At 35.4% G+C, this 21,158-nt stretch overlaps 1 protein-coding gene across 1 annotated transcript in view; it reads left to right on the top strand.

Annotated features, from left to right (window-relative positions):
* The window catches only part of LOC148280671 (apolipophorins-like), a 108,577-nt gene that overhangs the window by 44,437 nt on the left and 42,982 nt on the right, over positions 1-21,158 (top strand). The window contains 12 exon segments of the mRNA XM_088228026.1: positions 765-1,045; positions 1,972-2,095; positions 3,193-3,356; positions 4,302-4,507; positions 6,016-6,238; positions 7,868-8,022; positions 8,759-8,921; positions 10,041-10,265; positions 11,256-11,443; positions 13,858-13,972; positions 17,501-17,660; positions 20,392-20,570. Of these exon segments, the coding sequence (XP_088084152.1) occupies positions 765-1,045; positions 1,972-2,095; positions 3,193-3,356; positions 4,302-4,507; positions 6,016-6,238; positions 7,868-8,022; positions 8,759-8,921; positions 10,041-10,265; positions 11,256-11,443; positions 13,858-13,972; positions 17,501-17,660; positions 20,392-20,570 (2,183 nt within the window).

Genomic DNA, 21,158 nt, shown 5'->3' with positions numbered 1-21,158 from the left:
ACAAAACATATTCAATAGAAGAAAAAAAAGCTAAAGATGTAAAAAAAATAGAAATAACTGTATATGTATACAAATAACCTTGAATTAAAAGAAGAGAGGAGATAAACAAATTACAACGGGGATGGAGAATACCTTGAATAAGGGAATATGGAAGTCAAGGCATTTACAGGGCTTATGGCCTGTCATTGGCTGGTTTAAGTACCCAATTTACACACTGTGTAACATTCACCATTTTGCCTATGTTTGAACATCCATATTTCTTCGATTCCTCCATCGGTTGATTTTAGTGAAGTTAAAGAGCTGAAACCTTTATTGTTGTGAAGAGATTCATCTGACTGAATTATTTCACATACTAGGCAGCGCCTGAAAACAATTTTTTAATTTTTAAACTTCTTCTTGGACCAGTTGGTTTCATTAAATGAAAAGAGGAGAGATTAAGAAAGATAAGATTTTTCTTCAGACGTGATTTAAACAAAGATGCTGAAGTAACATCTTTGATGGTGGATGGGAGATGATTCCACAGTCGAGCCGCATGGACACTTTACGAGTTAGAGAAGAAAGGGGAATTGTAGATGGATATTAGAGAGTGCTTTGAGAATTTATCATCGACGTTTCCTCAATTCGTCCATCTGCTGACTTTAGTGAAATGAATCTGCATTTCCATCTCAAAAATGTTTTTATTCTTTGTTGCAACAAGTTTAAAGTCACAGTTTACTTGTACACAAGCTTCCACATATGTTAATAAATTTTTCGCTTTTGTTCAGGTACGATCACATACGATAAAACTCCGACGTCCAAGAAATTTACCTTCAACAACATCTGCCTCGTAGTCTCCAATGACAAGACATTCCTCAACGGATTCGTGATGTCCGACAAAGACGGCTTCAGCACAGACCTGAAGATCACTTCCGGAGAGACGATGGGAAAATTCGCTGGGAACATCAAAACAGGCGAAACTACAAAAGGATTCGCCCAGTTCCACAACACCTTGAGCCCGGAAGCTGACTTTACACTCAACTTCGAACGAGTTGCGAAGAGCGATTTTGTAAGTCATTTTACTTTTAAATATCATCATCGTTCCATGTCCGCTCCCTAGTTGGAGCATGTGGTGTCCGCGGAGATCCTCCAAGCGTTCCATAGTTCTGATACGAACTGCCAACGAACAATCAGCAGAGGACGTCCAAGACGTCAAGAATCTGATGCGTTATAAAGTAGGCAAGCGTGGTTAAGGCTCTCAGGAGGCACCTGCAGCTCATGGCCAAGCCAAACGTATCAGTAACAGATAACAGTTGTCAAACCACCGCACACCCAAAACTCTTCTGACATCTATTGTCAAAACCCAAAGTTTTGCTGTTTTGGGCCCTCGTAAGGTGCTACGATTCACATCCGTAAAGGAGAATAGGTGTTATGCAGACGTTATATAAATATTTCAATAATACTACCTAAATTCGCACATTGTATGATACATTAGTCTGCAGCATACTAGAATACTGTTCCATAATTAAGGAACCTTCTGAATCAAACCACATACTTGAAATAGAAAAGGTTCAAAAGCGATTCATGCGACACTTATATCTTAAAGAAAATAATAATTATCCATTCTTACAAGAATGGATCATCATCCCTGCTAGAAATATCTATCATTATTTCTATCAGGGATTATGAATTACAACACCCACGAATATGGCTTCTGCGAATAATATGGATCTATTTTTCTGTACATATCGGCCGTTTAGCAGCTATCTGTTTTCTATTCATTAACTTCTAATATTTCATAGTACTTGGACTGGCAACTGAAGCAAAAGTGAATGATCAAGATGCGCTGCGAATGATTTACCAATGCAGTGCCATGTGCACCATTAGAATGATGATACATTAGAAAACGTAAAAAATAAAAAGATCAAGGAGATATTTGACAATTCAAAACTATAATTGATCTCAACAGTTAAAATGATTTTTTTTCTTTGACAGAGGTCCATGGATATTACCTTCGTTCACGGATCAGACCCCAATTCAAAGGAAAACAAGATTTCCACACACACAACTATCAAGGGAGACCTTGAAAAATATGAAAATTACGATTTCCAAACCAAATGTAAGTAAAAACAATTTCAAACTTGTATACGAGTATATGCACCACACCTATGGGCACGCACTCACGCTGCCATTATTTCAACCGCTAGCAACACAATACTTAATAGTTAACCGTTAAATGAATTTATATTAATCAGGTAGTTTGAAAGTCTCAGAGAGAGCAAAACGCTAACGAACTTAAGTCAACGAGGGACACGGAGATTTTGGTGTGCCTCGAACGTGCCAGCGTCAAGCAGTTTCAGTGAGCCTTACGTGATGTAGCTAGCGGTTGAAATTATGGCAGCATGCATGGGCATGCATGGTGTATGGACACCGAAGGTAATTTAAACCTTACTTGAACCATTAGAGGTATGCACCAACAGTGATGATACCTATATCACGCGAGGTTCGTTCACATAACGGATGGAACTATTGGTTCCCTAAATTTTACCGCAAGAGTATTTTAAAAATCATAATGATATTAATTTTAAAAAATGTTTATTATAATTAACAAATAATAATGTTGATTTGTCGTTAAATGCAAGGATCTGTGACGGAATCGACAAACAATCGCATCATATTTCTAAATATGACGCGAGCACCCCTAATACGCAACCATTCCTTGCCGCGGACTACGCTTGTGGCCTTAAAAATCTCAGCGCATCGCGCAGTTCTTGAAATAAGTAGTAAATTTATACAGTTCCATGAAAGAAGGAACCTCGGTTTAAAATTCAAAGTCCGCGTATGCTCAGTACAAATTTTAAATGATTAAAAAGCCGATCCAAATTATTTATCTCTTTATGCTGTACTGTGTTTTAGCAAAATCGACTAAAATCGCTTAACCCAACCAAAATTTGACAATTAACGCTAAATATAATTATACCACGGTATAATAAGAGCACAAAACTACTTGAATCTAAAAGTTTAGTATTTTTTGATCTTACACTTATTTGGGAAAAATAATATTGTATTTTAGCTAACCGGCGTCGATATACATAAGTCACCGCAAAATAGTTGGTCAAATTATTATTGTATATTATGATAAGAATTAATTACTGCTTTAGTTTATAGTCCATGTTTTTTCCAAGTTCATATTTTAAACAATGTTTTTTTTAACAGTCACATACCCACTGCAACAACTCTCGTACGAAATCAAATCTGCTCTGGATGCTAACAAGTTTGAACTCGACGCAGAAGGAAAGTATGCCCAGTCTAAAGGAGAGTTTGAACTTCTAGGCAAGAAAAACATGAAGAAAGCAGGGGATTTGTTCGGAAAACTTGAGGTAATAATGAAGCTGTTGCACTTATTTGTTTTATACTGTTGTTACTAATATAAGTTTGCTTTCGACATAATAAAGCTCAACCAAAATCATGTGAGGGTTATCAATGGTTATATCTGCAGATTGAACAAATACCTTGCTAGAATATTATACCTTTTCGAAACTTCTAGATATAGTGTTTCCTCACCTACACTGCAGAACCCAGGGGATTTGTTCGGAAAACTTGAGGTAATAATGAAGCTGTTGCACTTATTTGTTTTATACTGTTGTTACTAATATAAGTTTGCTTTCGACATAATAAAGCTCAACCAAAATCATGTGAGGGTTATCAATGGTTATATCTGCAGATTGAACAAATACCTTGCTAGAATATTATACCTTTTCGAAACTTCTAGATATAGTGTTTCCTCACCTACACTGCAGAACCAAACTTTGCTAAGTCTCCCTTTCCAAGCTCAGATACTTTACGGATCTGGACTTGAAGGAGGAGATTTAGCAAAATCTGAACTCTTGCCTTCCACACAGTAGCCAGACTCTTTTAAGACCTGGTTTGGAGGGCAAGAAAAATTCACGAGAACCTGTCGGAATAGATCTTTACAGGTCGCAGTGATGTCAGGAGCTTGTATAGCACTGACCCCTACTTTTAAGAATAAGATATCTAGAGACGATTGTTTGAAGTAGCCCGATGTTATATCACCAGGCGTAAAGGATGTTTTTGATACAGTTAAGCTAATTAGATTTTACTGTATCTGTCACGGAAAACGGATTCTTTACACAGGAATCGTCCTTACTAGTTTTGGAAAAGTATTAAGAATGAGCTGTTTTCGTATATAATTGCTCAAACTTTTTGCAGAGCTAACCAGGCTCCAGAAAAACATGGTTTTCTGAGGAACCCTTAGAGTCTATGCTTTAGGTGAATCCAGCTCAAAATTTTTCGATTTGTTATAGGCCAAGGTGAACGACAAAGGAATGGACTTGGAAGGCAAGTATGAAGTTGAGACTGACATGAAGAGCAAGTTCCAATGTAAGCTGGAGATGAACCCGGGCGGCAAGTACGAGGTTTCTGGAAATCTGAAAACCAAGTTCACTCCGGGAGATATGGACTGCGGAGTGGTGGCTACCTTCAAGACTTCTATAAAACCTGAAGATTACAAGTAAGAACTGAAATATTTGGCATGATTTATGTATGTTTTTTATATCCAGGGGGGGTATCCAAAATAAACTGGATTGATTTTCTTCTTCCTACTGGCTGTATATCCCATTTACTTGGGGTCAGCCCTCCTAGTCCTCAATCTACAAGTTGAACTTGATTTATTATTTGGTTTCTGTTTTACGACCGGTTGCTACCTGACGCCAGGACAGTAACTCTTCTTGCTTATTGGAGCTTAGGATGCAACCGTTGACTATTATTTCTCTGCTACCCAATGCCGCTGTCTCCTAATAGCTTACTGCCCGAAGTACTCGCGGGTGGCCTGAGTGATTATTTGTGCCCTTCCACCTGTTCCTCCGTACTGATGCACTTCATCTCCGCCATCACATCTATTGAGGTCTTTACCCGTAGCCCTGGGCAAGGGATCGCGTTATACTCCGCAATACTGGGTCCTCATACAAACTTAGCCACCTAAACACTTCTGTCTACTGAATTGAAAAGGTGCCAGAAACCAAATTCATATTTTGAAAAAATATTTAATTAATTATAAAAAAAAATCTTTAATAGTCTTTAGATCTCTATCGGAGCTAATGTTCTCGTCAAATATTTTATTTCATTGTTAGAATCATCAGCTTGATAGCGCTTCCGTCTTTCTTTTTTGAACCTCAGCCAAGTCGGTAAAACATCGTCTTTTCATATATTTTTTCATTAAAAATAGTAAAAAGAAGTCCCAGGGGCCTATACCGAGTGAAAATGAGGTGTGGGGCATAGCAGCCATACCGTTTTTGGACAACAATTGGCGCACAAAAATGGTTGTGGGAGAGTAAATTTGCATATGGTGCCAAATGCTGGTTTAAGATCAAAAGAGATGAAAATATGGTATTAGTGTTTGAAAGAAAAATATTAAGGAAGATATTTGGTGCTGTCAATCAAAACGGAGTGTGAAGGAGTTGGTTTAATCATGAATTAGAGGCACTGTATGGCGAACCTAACATTGTACAACTCATAAAAATAAGATTACAATGGTTGGGCCATGTGCACAGAATGAATGATAACCGTACCCCAAAAAATATTATTTATACCACTCCGGAAGGCAGACGAAGCAGAGGCAGGCCAAAATTAAGATAGCTGGATAACGTGAAAAGTGACATTAGAGCAATTGGCCTGGCATACTAGAAAAGAGCCGCAGGCTGCAGGGAGGATTAGAGACAGATGCTGGAGGAGGCCAGGGTCCACAACGGGCTGTAGCGCCATTGATGATAATGATGATACATATCGATATAAATTTAACAAATTTACAACTTAATACCATTAAAGAATAGATATTTACATTAAATTTAGAATGCATGTTTATTGGGATGGGACGGGAGAGTTAGAATATGAGTAGGGAATGGGACGTTGATATCGGAGAGGTCGGATAGGAACTCAAAATAACAATCGGTATTCAGTTGTAACACTCTCCTGAAAAATTGTTGGTTCTTGAATTTATTATATTTTAAAAATTTATTCCAGGGTCGACATTGGAGTCGTGTCCAACCCAACGTCATACAATTCTCACTTCAAGCTCAACGCCGGGTCTACCAATTTGGTAGATGGTTTGGTAAAGGTCGTCAAGGAACCGACCAAGAGTGGAAACATGAAGCTCGTCATCAAGGATATTCTCGATGCTCAGGGACAGTTCAAAGTCAACCCAGACCACAAAGGAAATGGCCTTCTGCTGTTGGATTTCACAAAGGTATTGTCCATAGAATTATAATATACCAGAATGCGCGTTGAACCAAGTTTGCATACATCGCGCTGTGTTCAAATTTCTGATATCCTGTCTGCGAAATGGTCGCGTAATGTTGCCAGACCGTGAACAATTATTATCGTAACATAAAAAATATTTTACTGACTGGATTATAAAAAAAACATGCACTTTCACTCGGTTAACGTAAAAAAAACATTACACAATATTTTTTTAATTAGGTAAATTGATACCAACTTCTATTTCTTCTTCTTGATCTACAGACTTCTGTCCCCATTGCTGGATAAAAGCCTCTTCCATTTATTTCGGTCGGTTGCTGCTTGAATATTATACTAAGGCTTATCAATATAAAGCCGGGTAAAAAAATCGACTACCTTGGCAATACTAACGGAATGTCCACCTTGTTTTATTGCACAATCTGATAGACGATAAAATAATCGAGTTCTTATTTTATAATTCGCTACTTACACATAAAATGTGATCCCACCATATTCCCATTTAATCCCAGCAGTATTTTAACACTTAAAAACGACACAACACGTCATAATTGCATTTAAATCGGCAGTTGCGTACTAAGCGATGTCTAAAGAGTAACTAATGACTGAAACGTAAAACTGCTCATTCACAAACTCATAAGTAGTTTAGGCAGCTTCAGTTTGATTCGCGTACGCGGTTTCTGGACTATTATAATTCTACGGTATTGTCCTAAGTTTTAAAAATAAATTTGTCGAAAATAACGTGCTAGCAACATCGATGATTCGTCAAGAACGACTCATCTTTGAGGTTAACCACGAATAGCCATTTTTTGTCATCTACATAAGAATGGAAGAGCTGCTCAGCCAGGTCATGAATCATCGATCGAAACAAGTGGTAATCGGAAGGAGCATTGACCGGTGAATACGGCGAGTGGGGTAGGACTTCCTAATTGAGTGTTTCCAATTATGTTTTGACTGGCCTTGCAACATGTGGCCGAACGTTGAGCACCGATATGATGCAAAATTACTAAAATTACGTGTCTCTCCTTGTATTGCGGCCAAGTTTACTTTAATGCTCGGCTTAAACGAATTTATTGAAGTCGATAACATATTTTCTTGTGATGGTTTTGGTAGGTTTGAGGGGTTTATAATACACGACACTCAGCTGCTCATGATAGAGTTAAGATGATGTTCCAACAGAGCATAGTCACCGTAAGTCTCCACAAGAATTATGTTTCATCTGCAGATTGTTTAGAAAGTAATGTAGTAAAATTCCCTGCAAATACTCTTGTTTTTGGCACGAAATTCAACATGTTTATTGCTATGAAAAACGGCAAAATGACACCAAGTTCTAGTATAACGGTACAACCCCACTAAGGCAAACAAAATATATTTAGAGCTAATACAAGTATTAGATTTTTTTATTAAAGACACGGGACCAAAATCTGGGAAAATTACTACAAAAACATTTAAAAAAACGTAATAACGAATTGGTGACATTTGGGGACGGGTCACAAAAGCGAATTTGTCCCTCCATTCTTTACCAAAACCCATTTTGTTATACTAAAGAGAACTGATTTACTTTTCCCTTTTTAAATCGATGTTTATTGTTAAATAATCAACATTTAAATGTTATTTGTAGGTCGGCAGGAAAATCAAGATGGAGACCACCTTCTTCGCTTCTAATCCCCAGTATGACATCGCTGTGGACTTGTATCCTAACTTCGGCAAAGACAATGCCCAGAAATACACCTTAACGACCAACAACAAACTGCTGATGAATGACTTTGATTCTAAGTAAGTAACTGAAAAGTAATCAGTGGCGATTTTGCAGGTGAAGCGAGTGAGGCGCAGGATCAAGGAAATAAGGAGGGTGTGGAATCAGTTCCACTCAAGTTGCACACGAGGTTGTCATGTTGCAAATTTTACGGTATCTCAACTTTTGAAAAATATGGTCGACACGTTACTTTAATATTCCAATATGGTTTGCGATACGCTTTTGGGTGACTTGCCGGTCATTTTGAATCAAATGATCGAAAAGTTTTCAATGTTTATCGTTTGTGGCATTGATTTGACGTCCGCTGCATGTTTCATCAACAATTATGGCTTTTCCAGGCTCGCAACCATGAAATTTTAGTACTTGTTGATTATCAGTAAACTTGTCAACAGCATCGTCATTATACGAGGCCTTTAAACAAGGATTAATCTCAGTAGGAGTCACTTTTTCAGGAGTTCAAAATTTGATAAGTGCACGCTGTTTTTTACTCGCGTTGACATAGCACTAGAATACGCCTTTATCTTTTCGCTTCTCAAAATACACTGGATGAACGCAACGCCTTCGCAAACCTGCGCATGCGTATAGAGGGGAAATGTTACTTCCACTTGCCACCTAGAGCTCTTCTGAAGGTCATTTCTCTCGCGTTCTACAAGAATGTGTGCATGAGTTTTCAGCCTTTTCTCGTTCAATAAATAAAACATTGTATCAACATATTCACTAACTAATTTGAATGTTTTTCAATTTGTGTCATATTAGAAACACCCTGGTGATCAGTGGAGACAGTACTGAGCTTCATCTTCAGAGGACCTTTACAGGAGACTATGAGAATGGAAAACTCTCCGGTTCCATCAACTTCCTGAGGTCTGATGGAAGGAACTACAACTCCCACTGGGAGAGGGAAGCTACCACCAAGGATAAGGTAAGCAAATCAATGATTATTCTATTATTAAACCGCCATAACTCCCACATTAAAGAGCTAGAAACTATCTTTCAAAATATTCAGTAAATCTCCAACTATTATGAGCGCCAGATTTTATTGCTTTTGAAAAAATACAGCGAATTGGAATCACATTAAAAACTTACTTAAACATGTCTAGAAAAGTTAATGAGAAGTTAATTAGTTAATTAAGAGAACAAGAGGACACAACAAAAAAAGATAACAATAAGTTTGCCAATAATGTATACTCCTTAATTATTTAAAAACAAATTAGTATGTAATTGATAGCATTTTCACTACACGCACATTACGCAAATATCGCGGAGCTTTGAGCAGTATATCGAGCAGCCCTAGATTGAACGCGAACAGGAGGTGCCAAAAATGTTCATCATCATCATTCCCTTTTCGCATCTAATAGTCCATAGAACATTTGTATTGGCACACCAATCGCAGTGTATCTTGATCATTTTTGTTACATGAAGATAAGATGAACAATCTTATGGTTCAGGTGCCAGTCCAGGGACTATAAAATATTCCAGCGTAAAAACACCTTTTAAAATTAATATTTCATGTTGACCATGTCGGGAATCGAACCAGAGACCTCTTGCATTGTAGGCAAACGCGTTGACCACTACACCACGAGGCCGACTATTGATGCCAAAAACGCTCACTGTCGTATATTTGACATTCCATTTTGAAGGTTTTTAATCAAATAAAATTTGTGTAATGTATAAATAAACACAGTTACTCGTAGAGCAGAAATTTTTCTTTCGAATGACGTATTATTTTCTACCATTTTCTTTAACTTTAAGTGCTCATTTTTAAAATAAAAAAAAACAGACACAGCTTATGTTAACCTCGCAATATATCATTCTTGAAAATTCGTTTTACGTGTTTTTCTATAAGTTTCTGCATTTATTTAAAATGGTATTTGAAACAAATTATTTTGAGATTTTAAATTTACCTAACTATTAATAGTTCAATCATCAGTAATACTCATATCGCTTCTGTAGGAATGATGCTAAGGGACGTTTTTAATATCTGACCCTTAAATTCCTTTGGCTTTTAATGCCTCATATTTATATTTAAATTTTCCTATAGGACGTCAAAGGCTCGATTGCTTTTGAGACTACATATGTTCCCGGGACCGGCAAACACCCGACCAAGCTGACATACAATGGGCGCCTCATCAGTATGAACCGAGAGACCGGACAAGCTGAGGCAGAGCACCATCTCCACTTTGTCAACAGCGATGAGAAGGACTTGGATGCCAAGCTACACGTCAAGATTACTCCCAAGAACAAGAGGAAAACCGTTGACACCAAGGTAAGGATAATTATAAATATTAAACTAATACAAATTTCATAACACTTTTTCCATGTCTCTTCCCAGTTCATCTAGGTCCGTCCTTCTGGTACGCAGTCTCCAATTCTTCCTGTCTTGTGTCATTTCACTGGTCAGCTGCTCCCTCCTCAGGTTCCTCTCAATATTGGTCCACCAGGTGGCTTGTGGACAACCTCGAGCTCTCATTTGTGTGGGGATATCCAAGACAATTCTGACCACATGGTCGTCATTCCGTCTATTAACGTGTCCGTACCATCGGAGTCTAGTTTCTTTTAGTTTCTCCGGAATAGGTACGACTTCATATTTTGCGAAAATTTAATTTATTATCTTATCAATCCTGGTAACACCTGCGAACCATCTAAGCGTCTTCATTTCTGTAGTATGAATTTTCTGCTCATGCTTTTTCTCCGTGGTCCAGTATTCTGATCCGTAAAGCATAGCTGGACGAACGGCCATCTGGTATATTTTACCTTTGGTTTTTATCGGCATTTTTGGGTCACACATACAACCTGACAAGGCTCTCCATTTTATCCAACCCGTATTCACTCGGCGTATTACATCTGCATTTACTGACGCATCATGCGTTACTACAGATCCGAAGTATTAGAACTGTTAACTTTTGTGAGAGGTGTTGTCTATATATATATTAGGGGAGTTAGTGTTACCACCAAAAATGCAAGGCATATACTTCGTTTTCGTTTTACTCGAATAATGAATTGCTGGTTGAAACTCATCATTTTTGTCAAATTTCTTTTTGAGGTCGAAAGACGTCTTGACCGTTGCTCTGTTTCAACTGACTTATTTTCGCTTTAAAATCGCCCATTTCCCTTTTCAGGATTTTACCTGAGAGTAGCCATCATGTGCGAACACTAGTCCAGGATTCTGGTTCATTTCACTCACAGACCTACTTCATTCACTGAGACGTAGGTGGAGTTTTTTTTACTCTAAATAACTCTGTGTCTTTTTTTATAGCTGGAAATTACTGGAGCAATTTGCAAGGAAAATATTGCTCTCACAGGCACATACGACTTCTTTAACGCAGCTTTAGACGAGGAAAAGAGAGACGCTAAATATAAGATCAAGGGATCCTATGGACAGAAGGCTTCGCTGGACCTTGACGGTGGATACAACATGGCTTTCCCTCAAGATGGAGACAAAAAGTGAGTTTTTAAGTTTAATTTAGCGTTTTTCAAAGATGAGGGTACATGAAAAAGGAAGGGGATTATGGCGCGTCACAAACACCACAACAATTTCTAGACACGTCTTCTTAACGCATTGAGTCATTGTTCACAGCTACGCAAGTACGTTAACCTTAAACGTAGATACTGTGTGAAAAAACTCCCTCGAATCACTGTGTGATTACTTGAGGTTAGGAAATGATCGCCGGATAATCACTGTCTCTTTTCATCCTATTAAAATTATACATGTGTCTTGCTTAGTGATCTAATTAGGTGACATCTCTATCTCTTAAATAAATGTTTTAAATATTTGTCTCAGGGTACTCGATATTTTGTCATTTTTTGAGATCCTGGTGGACAAAATATTTTATCTAAAAGATCTAATATACCTATATATTTTGGAGAACGTTATAATCGGATGGGATGGTGCGAGCGACGCAGTTTTGAATAGTGTATTTATTGCACAAAAATCCATAATTAAAATAATGCTCACGAGTCCCGATACAGATATCTGCCGAAGAAATATTCCACAAATCACAACATACGACACAAAAGCAATTAAATGTTAAAACAATACTCACTTACAGATTCAAAAACTATTCTTACTCAAATGAAAGACAAAACCCCTACAATACATCACATATAAATAATATAATCACTAGATCCTCAACACAAAGACAACTTAAACAAATACAAACTAATACCACTTTCGAACAAAGGGATTTTGAGTATTATTCAATTAAAATCTATAACCTACTTCTACTGTCAATTAAAACAATTAGTAACGAGAAAATGTTCAAAAAGGCTATAAAAAAGGGATCGTGGAGCTAGGTAGGAGTAAAATGGATTGTCTCATTCGCCCAACCCAATGTTGAATCAACTGCTCTACAAATGTATAGCTTATGTTATGTTTTTGTTCTTTCATTGTGCGATTTGTAATATAAATAATTTAGATGTACATAAATTCATTATAAACATACATAATATGAACATTTTGTTAATTATCTCTCTTTATTAAATCTTCTTTGTTTATTCTCAAATTCAAAAATATTTTTTTAAAGTGTACTTTTGAGTGTCCTCGGCACGGGTAACCCCCTAGTGAGGTCACATTATTTTTATTATTAATCATAGTTTATAATGGAAAAAAATATGAATAAATAAATATGTGATAAAGGTTTGCTTGAAGATTAGTGGTTACTGAGATATTAATTAATTAAGTGAAAATGATCAATAAAAACGACAGAACAGCCCTCAACACACACTACTCCACAACACGACACAACAATGTAAGCATGCCGCCATCACAACAGACCATACCTCAACACAACACACTATAATAACAGTGTAGTCCTTCTTCACAAGAGGTACTCTAACTAACTAACTAACCATCACGCCATTTCCCCGGAGGGGTAGGCAGAGAGGTACTCGATTTGCGTAAACGCCTTGCAAAACTGCCACAAACAACTTAGTATAGATGCATGCGATAGTTAATGGCTGGCCCTCTGAGCATTGAAACAGACCGCTCATAGCACTTAACTGGATAAATTGATTTTTATTTTTTACGAAATTGCAAGGTTTTTTGTATGAAAAATTATTCATTCGGTTCGCTGTATTAAAAAGGTTATATGGTTTTAAATAAAGAATCGGACTCCGTAATAGAGAAATACCACTTTTTTCCCACATTTTTAAAGTAATAAAGGATTATGAAATTCTGCCCAGAAATAAAAAAAATGTTACTTATAAGTAGCATAAAAAATATTTTTCAATTTGTAATTTCTAATATCCGCAAAAACGGTCATTCCATCGGCCGCGCCCCTTCATATACGCCACGATTCATGTTCATTTGTTCTTGAGCATTCAAATTTGTTCAGAACGTTGTCACGAATCTTGACGTCACAACTATGAAGGCCAAACGTGTCGCGTTTTTCTAGTGACGTATTTTTTTATTTTTTTTTAATTTATACATTTTATTTATTTTATTTTATAAACATAAACGGCAAATCTGCCTTTTATAAACATTTATAATGTTAACATATTGGGCTTATTTTTTTTAAACATGAATTACCTTATACCCAAGATTTATAAAAAAAAATCAAACCAAAAATTATACAAGATTTATATTAAAAAAATTAACCTAATAATTATACAGCATATTCGGTAGAAAGTTTAAATAATAAAACATTCTACAGTAAAACAACAAGAAAATCATAAGTACTGTGTCACACAGCTAGGCAAAGTGAACAAAAAAATACATGAAAACATTTCTCCACGATACCCATATTGATTTTGAAAATATAATTTATTATTCTTAATCCATTTAGATATTTTTATCTCTATTTGTAGAATGTCATATTTCTTTTCCAATTTCCAAGTTTTATATTGAATTTTTGTTCCAGACTCGAAAGTGATGTAAATCTTCACATGGTGTTGCCATTAGACAAAGCTCGTGACCTCAAGTTTGTATCAACTGACTCCCTCACAATCCCCCTTGACGATGCTAAATACTTCTCCGTGAGTACCATATTTCAATATTAATTCATATTTTTATGTAGTGTTAGAGATCTAATTGAGTATTTTATGACAATAGAAAAAATATTATGGAGAAGAATTTCAAGGGTATTACTTTTTGTTGCGCAGTACTATATTCACATTTCTCCCAGTCAGTGCGTCTACCACGTGTAATTCTTCGTAATTTCCCTTCTTTGCCGTTTGGGGGCACTGCCGGCACGATAGCCAGTACCACGTGATCCTAGCGCCCACAGCGCTTCAAAATGCTCGAAATAGTAGGGATGTGAAACATGAAACTGGCAGAGGAAGGACGAAGCAAAAGAACGCGGTCTCTTAGACGAATGAGACAAATTTTATATCTATAGCGTCGAGAGTGAGACATAAAGAATGTTTGAGGCAATGAGGAACTTCAGCCCTACGGGAAATTGGATACAAAAAATGTTTTCTTGCGCGCGGTAAATATTTGAGCATTAAATTGTACGCTAAAATTTCTTAAAAATGTACGAAAAAAAAAAAATATATATTTTAATAAAAACGCACTACTTTGAGGACGTCACTGGTTCATATGAACCATCCAATGATATGGAGCATTGAAGGATATTCGACTTAAGCTAGGGTTTCCTAGGACAGCGGTGCCCGTATTTTAACGGCCGTAGTGAACGGTGATGCAGTGGACAGCCGTCGTTAAGGTGACTAGAGTGTGGTTTTCTAGGAAAACGGTGTTATCAACACCATTTAACACCGTTTTCCTAGGAAACCGCTCTCTAATCACCTTTACGATGGCTGTCCACTGCATCACCGTTCACTACGGCCGTTAAAATACGGCCACCGCTGTCCTAGGAAACCCTAGCTTTAGTCACCGTAAACGAACCAATCGGAAGAACTGTCATAATACAACCTCTGACGTCACACGCGTAGTTATTTCAGAAATACAAAACTTTAAAAAATCAAAGCGCTGATAATAAGATATATAAAATTTTTCAAAAAAGGCTTAGGTTAATATTCTATTAACAAATTAAAAAAATAAAAAAAGACACTGAACTTCCTCAATGAATATTCATTACTTTTTTACTTCATCGGCGTAACAATTCAACACAACGGTGCACTTGCAAACCACGAGCCCACTGCGTGATATCGCATGATTGGCCCATTTCACACCACAGCAAAAATCTACACGACATGATAAAATACAATGTGGATCGAAATTAATTATTTTACAATTATATACTTATTTAATGCCTGGTAAACGCAATAACCAGTACACCATGAGACTGACTAATCTCCAGTCGATTTTTTTTGCAGGATTTTTACCGGAGAGTACTCGCTACATTTAAAAAAATATTTTGATGAAATTAACATTAAAATTTGTTTTGTTGAGTTTTACTATACTATTTGAATCGGGTCGTAGTCCCGTGGTAGTGTTGCGGACTCACGTATCAGAGGTCCTAAGTTCGAACCCCACCAGAGGCGGTTCCTTAGTATGTGCATAAGTGCAGTGCACAGCCAAGTAAAAATATATGGAAATAAATGATGAATTTTATTGTTAGAAAAAAAATGTCTTAGGTACAAAAAAATATGGATTCGTTGCAATATTATACTCGTTAACATCATAATTGAATACTAGCGCCAAAAGATCTAGCGAGATCGACTCTAGCGGACGATTTTCTCATCTTGACTACGCATGCGCAATCGTCCCCGTGCATATTCTGTTTTGTACAATTCTTTACCCTGAATTTGTTTGAAATATACCATATCTCCTAAAATTGTCATTTGAGCGAGATAGACAACGCTTCATACCGGTGAATCGTGCGTTAGAGGGAGAAGATAATATTATCTTATTATTATATTCCGGGCGTTGCCAACGTATCCGCAGATTTGTAGTTTGTTTGTAATGTCACTTTGAACATGCGTAATGACATGATATTCGTACGAATTTAGTTGATTTAGTTACCTATGACGTGCGTATAATGTTAGGCGAATTCAGCGTTCCTGGTTCCAATGCGCGGGCTGTCATACTATTGCTCGTTTATCACGTCAGACCTGTCATATTGTTATAATATTATTGAACTTAATATACAAGTTGAAAAAATGTAAAGAAATGCACTGCCAATGTTTTCGGTCAAGAGCCGCCAGTGAACCCCAGCCTTCTTCTTCTTCTTCAGCTTTATTCTCTCCATTGCTGGATAAAGGCCTCTTCCAAACGTCTCCATTCCTTCCTATCATCCGCTTTCATCATCCACGTTTTACCAGCAATAGAGGCAATGTCATCGAGCCATTTTTTCTGTGGCCTTCAGACACTTCTTTTGTTTGCCCTGCCATCATTTTGTCTCCACAAGTGTCCTGCCCACTGCCATTTCAATTTTGCTGCACGATCCATGATATCCACGACTCCGGTTCGGCGCCTTATTTCTTCATTTCTTATTCTGTCTCTTAGACCAAGCATCTGTCTTTCCATGGATTGTTGGGTGCATTTTAATTTCTAGCTACTTTTTTGTGTTATAGACATGGTTTGTAGTCCGTATGTTGTCACCGGCAATATGCACGATTCATATACTTGTCTTTTCAAGCATATAGGGACTTGTATATCCCCACTCTATCATAACCTTATTTCCATTTTCTAATAGTGAATTATTTATAACTCGTTGAAAATGATCACCAAAATCAAAATATTTGGGTAAATTATAAGAACGCAAATATTTTATTTTTTAAAAATAATATATCAACCGAGGAATTTTTATTAAAGTCATTAAGTATGGAGTTTTATAAAAAAAAAACGAAAAATATAATTCTATCAAATTTAAATAGGTACTTACGAATCTAATAAATGTCAATACACTATAATTCAAAATTCAAATATCAAATTTAAATAGGTACTAACGAATCTAATAAATGTCAATACCACTTATAGCATTTAGTATTTTGAAAATGCATATAAGGTCCATCTCAGTTCTACGTCTCTCCAATGAAGATAGATTAAGAGATTGCTCTATTTAAAAATAGGAATAATTACTCCTTTGTAATCCGAGGAACCATGCCACTTTTCTTAGAAAACGGTGTTGGACAGACTCGATATTTTTTATTTATTTTATTTTATTTTATTAGGGAAATCGACAGTTCTACATACATATTTATAGTAAACAAACAGAAATAGTGTATAAACTCAGAACTAATAACAGATTTCCACATATAAAAATGTTATTTTCATGTACTCGTAAATATTTTTCAATAAAATATGATTTTTTTATTTTTATAAGAACAGTAAGATATTGTAAAATGGGCGGGATTAGGACAAGAATAATTGAAGAGAGGATAAGGAGGGCTAGGGAGATGTACATATTTATTATTATATTGTCTACTAAGTTACATAATGCATTTTTAGTGTAAATTTTCAATCTGACAGAGTGATGTTTGTGTAATCTATATCTTTAAATTTTGTATTGTATTGAGAATAATGATATGAGTCCTGAATTATTGTTCCTAAAAACCAACGATCTTCTTATAACTGTGGTATGTTTTTGTTTTTTTTTATAGTTGAGTTCCCAGAAAAAGGTCCAGATTAACTCTGACAGTTACACCTATGATGCTTCTATGCAGTTCGCCAAGCACGAGGGTAAAGTTCGCCTGTCTGCCCAGATTCCAAAGCAGGACGCTCTCCTCCTCGAAACTGGCTACAAGGCACACGAGGAGAAAGGTAATTATATTATTTTTTTAAAACTTTTATTTAAAAATTTATATACAAAGAAAAGATTTCTTCCTGCCATTCAGTTTTAGAAAATTAAAAGTACATGGAAATATTCTAGTAGGGTCAAAGCACCAGTAAACCACCACCCCCCAGTAAATGACCATTGGTTAATAAATCACAATATAATAAGAATTGCTGCATGTGTCCAGTCAAAAACTTTTTACACTAGAAACTATGACAAAAGCAGTAGGCGGACACATCTTTTGGTAAGAAACAGATCTATCGGTTTTGAACTGTGTTGTCAAAAGGTAATAGTGCGTCTTCCCGTTATCGTTCTGAGATTGATAGTGTTTTTATAAGGAAAGTGTGGTAAGTGTTTTATTTGATGCTATTTCTTATGCAACTCTTTGAATATATCCATATTCTAATGCGTTAGGGTGTTTTATAATGTTATGATGTAACTAAATCTGAGTATTATATTTACTGGGGTAGTAGTGGTCATTCACAGGTGATTCTGCTATTTTCTTAGAGTAATATCAATTATAATTGTAATACTCGTATTACAATAAAAAAGTAAAAGTACTTAAACTTACTTAAAAGAAACATTAGTGTGTTTTTTATTGTTTTTTTTTTATTTTGTACGCTTAAATAATGAAATGTATACCTTTAGTGTGGATTTCACTACAAGCTGAACCTCAAACGGTCATTTATTTATTTTATTTTATTTTATTTATTTATTCACACTCTTTATCAAAATACAATTCCATATTCACTTTGCCCAGCTAACAAAGGTACATACCCCGTTCCAAGCTAGGCAATTACATTTTTATATATTATAATAGTTAACAAATTAATATAGAGCACAGACAAACAAAATATAAACTTATTCGGATACACATTTTGATTCATATACATACAGACATACACACATATACACACATGTATATATAAACATGTACATACACACACACGTACATACACCCATGTGCATACACATACATACATTCATAAAAACATAGACAATTTATTTATGCGAAACTTCATGGTTGTCATCTATAAATATATATTTTTTTTAATTATTCCTTGTAGATATTCCTTCCCTCCAGAACCTTGTAATTTTATACAAAATTTGAAACAAAAATTAACTAAAGATCTTCATTTTACTATGAAGAGAGCAGAGGGGATGGGAAGGAAAGAAGAAGAAAGGAACAACTCAAACATTTAGATAGTGACATTTCAACCTTGATTGAAATGTAAATAAAAAGGTGGCGTCTCTAACATTAGTGGGTCGATTGTTCCACAATTATCGAGCAGCTACTATTGTAAAGGGGGGGGGGGGGCAAAAGAATTATAGCGGTGAATGGGTATCAAAGGGGTTCTCTCGTTACTGGAACGAAGAGACAGTCCATGTTGTCCAAGAGCCCTCTCAAATAAACAGGCGAAGTGGGATTACTCAAAATATTATGAAGAAGTGATAGAATGTGAATGTTTCTTCTACGCCTGATACTGAGCCAGTGTAGTTGCGTGCGGTATTCGGTTATGTGGTCAAATTTGCGAAGATTAAATATGTAACTGGTGTATCTCTAATAATTTGTTTTTAAACGTTTCAAATGTAAACTATTATGTTTTTATTCAATACACAACATTCAACTGGAAAAAGTCACAGAGATTCGAGATTTTGGTGTCATATATAATGAAAAACTTGAATTCAAAAGACATATCAACCACATTACTTCTAAAAGTAGGAAAACTTTGGGTTTTATTCCTAGAACCAACCATAAAGGATTTTGAATTAGCTAAAATAATGAAACTCTTGTATATATCCTTGGTTAGAAGCCAATTAGAGTACAACTCTACTATATGGTCCCCTTTTTACAAAATTCATATAAACAATGTTGAAAGAGTCCAACGAAATTTTTAAAGGTTAATTAATTTTAAACTGCATATTCCTATAGAACAAATTGACTACATGTTTTTGTTAAACTTTTTAAATTTACCTACTCTGGAGGATCGCAGGAAAATAACTGACCTAATATTTTTATACAAAATCATTAATTCTTAATTCGATTGTTGCAAACTCCTGAATGTAATCAATATTAATATACCAACACGTAGAACTAGACAAAATAGTATTTATTATTGTCACCCTTATCAAACCAACTATCTTCGTCACTCACCAATATCGCGTATACACAGACTAGGAAACGAATGTACCCCTCATTTCGATATTTTTAACTTGAGTCTCTGTGAATTCAAATCATCTCTTTATAAATATTTTATGATGTTCTATAGTAACGATTGACGAATTATTTGCAAAAGCTACTTATGCTAATGTTCTGGTTATTATTCGTTTTATATTTTGTATGCTGGCATACATACATGTATATATATATATTTCTTGTTAATTTTATAGCCGTGTTTTAATATTGTTTTTTAGTTTTTAATTTTCGTATGCTAACTCATTATATTTTTATATTGTAAAGGGCACTTGTGCCGTATAATAAATAAATATAAATAAAAATAAATAAATATTAATAAAAAAATTTTAAAAAAAACGTTTACAAACATTCTGCAATCGCTCCAACTTATCAGGCAGTTCAGAATTAGCATTTGGTTAACATACATCTGCATAATCAATGAGTGGATGTATAAATTAAAAAAAAATATTTATTTAAAAATTTTACTATTAAACTCGTTAAAGTATTTCATAGTTTAATTGTATTTTGTATGTTTTTTGCAGATAATACTCACAAATACAGCAGCAATATAAATGTAGAGTACGGAGCTGGGAAGAAATTGCAGGTGGCTGTGGATGGAACCCGCCAACACGATAAAGAGGGACAGTTTACAGTCTCTATCCTGCTTCCGCCAAACCAGCAAGTGGCAGCTAAGAAGATACTTACCACCATCAAATACAAGGTAATTTTAAAATTATTTTTACAATATATACAAGAGGTAAAACAGAGTATTGAAAAATGAAAGTTACATAGCAATGAAATACATATTATTAGTAAGAATAGTAAACAAAAAATCCCACAAAGGCATGGTCTGTTCGTGGGTATACAAGAAATGTTTATGATTTTTTTGCTCCTATAATAAAAAGACAGGTATAATATTTTTGTTTAATATAATAAAGAGAAAAGAAAATATCCTGTAAAAGATATGTATGATGATAAATAAATATAAAAAAAAACATGAAAATTTGCCTTATTATTATGATACAAAAAAAGAGTTAATATTTTTAGTTTGAATTCAGGATAGTGCGTGTTTTTTAAAATAGGGAAAAATTTTTAAAGTTTGGAATTAACGAAATATTAACAGGAAAAAAAAATTTGGCCTATAAAATATGCATGTTGCAATATGCAGGTTGATATGAAAACTTTAATTAAAATTGTGTTTTCACTCCAGAATATGTTATGGTCCCTGGACTGGTACCTGAACCGCAAGACTGATTATCTTACCTTCGTGTAACAAAAACGTTCAAGATACACTGCGATTGGTGTACCA

The sequence above is a fragment of the Micrasema longulum genome, unplaced genomic scaffold (genome assembly GCF_059751315.1).
Source record: "Micrasema longulum isolate JH-2025_06_02 unplaced genomic scaffold, ASM5975131v1 h1tg000554l, whole genome shotgun sequence".
NCBI lineage: Eukaryota > Metazoa > Arthropoda > Insecta > Trichoptera > Brachycentridae > Micrasema > Micrasema longulum.
The sequence above is the reverse complement of the archived record's forward strand: the minus strand, read 5'-3'. Positions and strand labels throughout refer to the sequence as shown.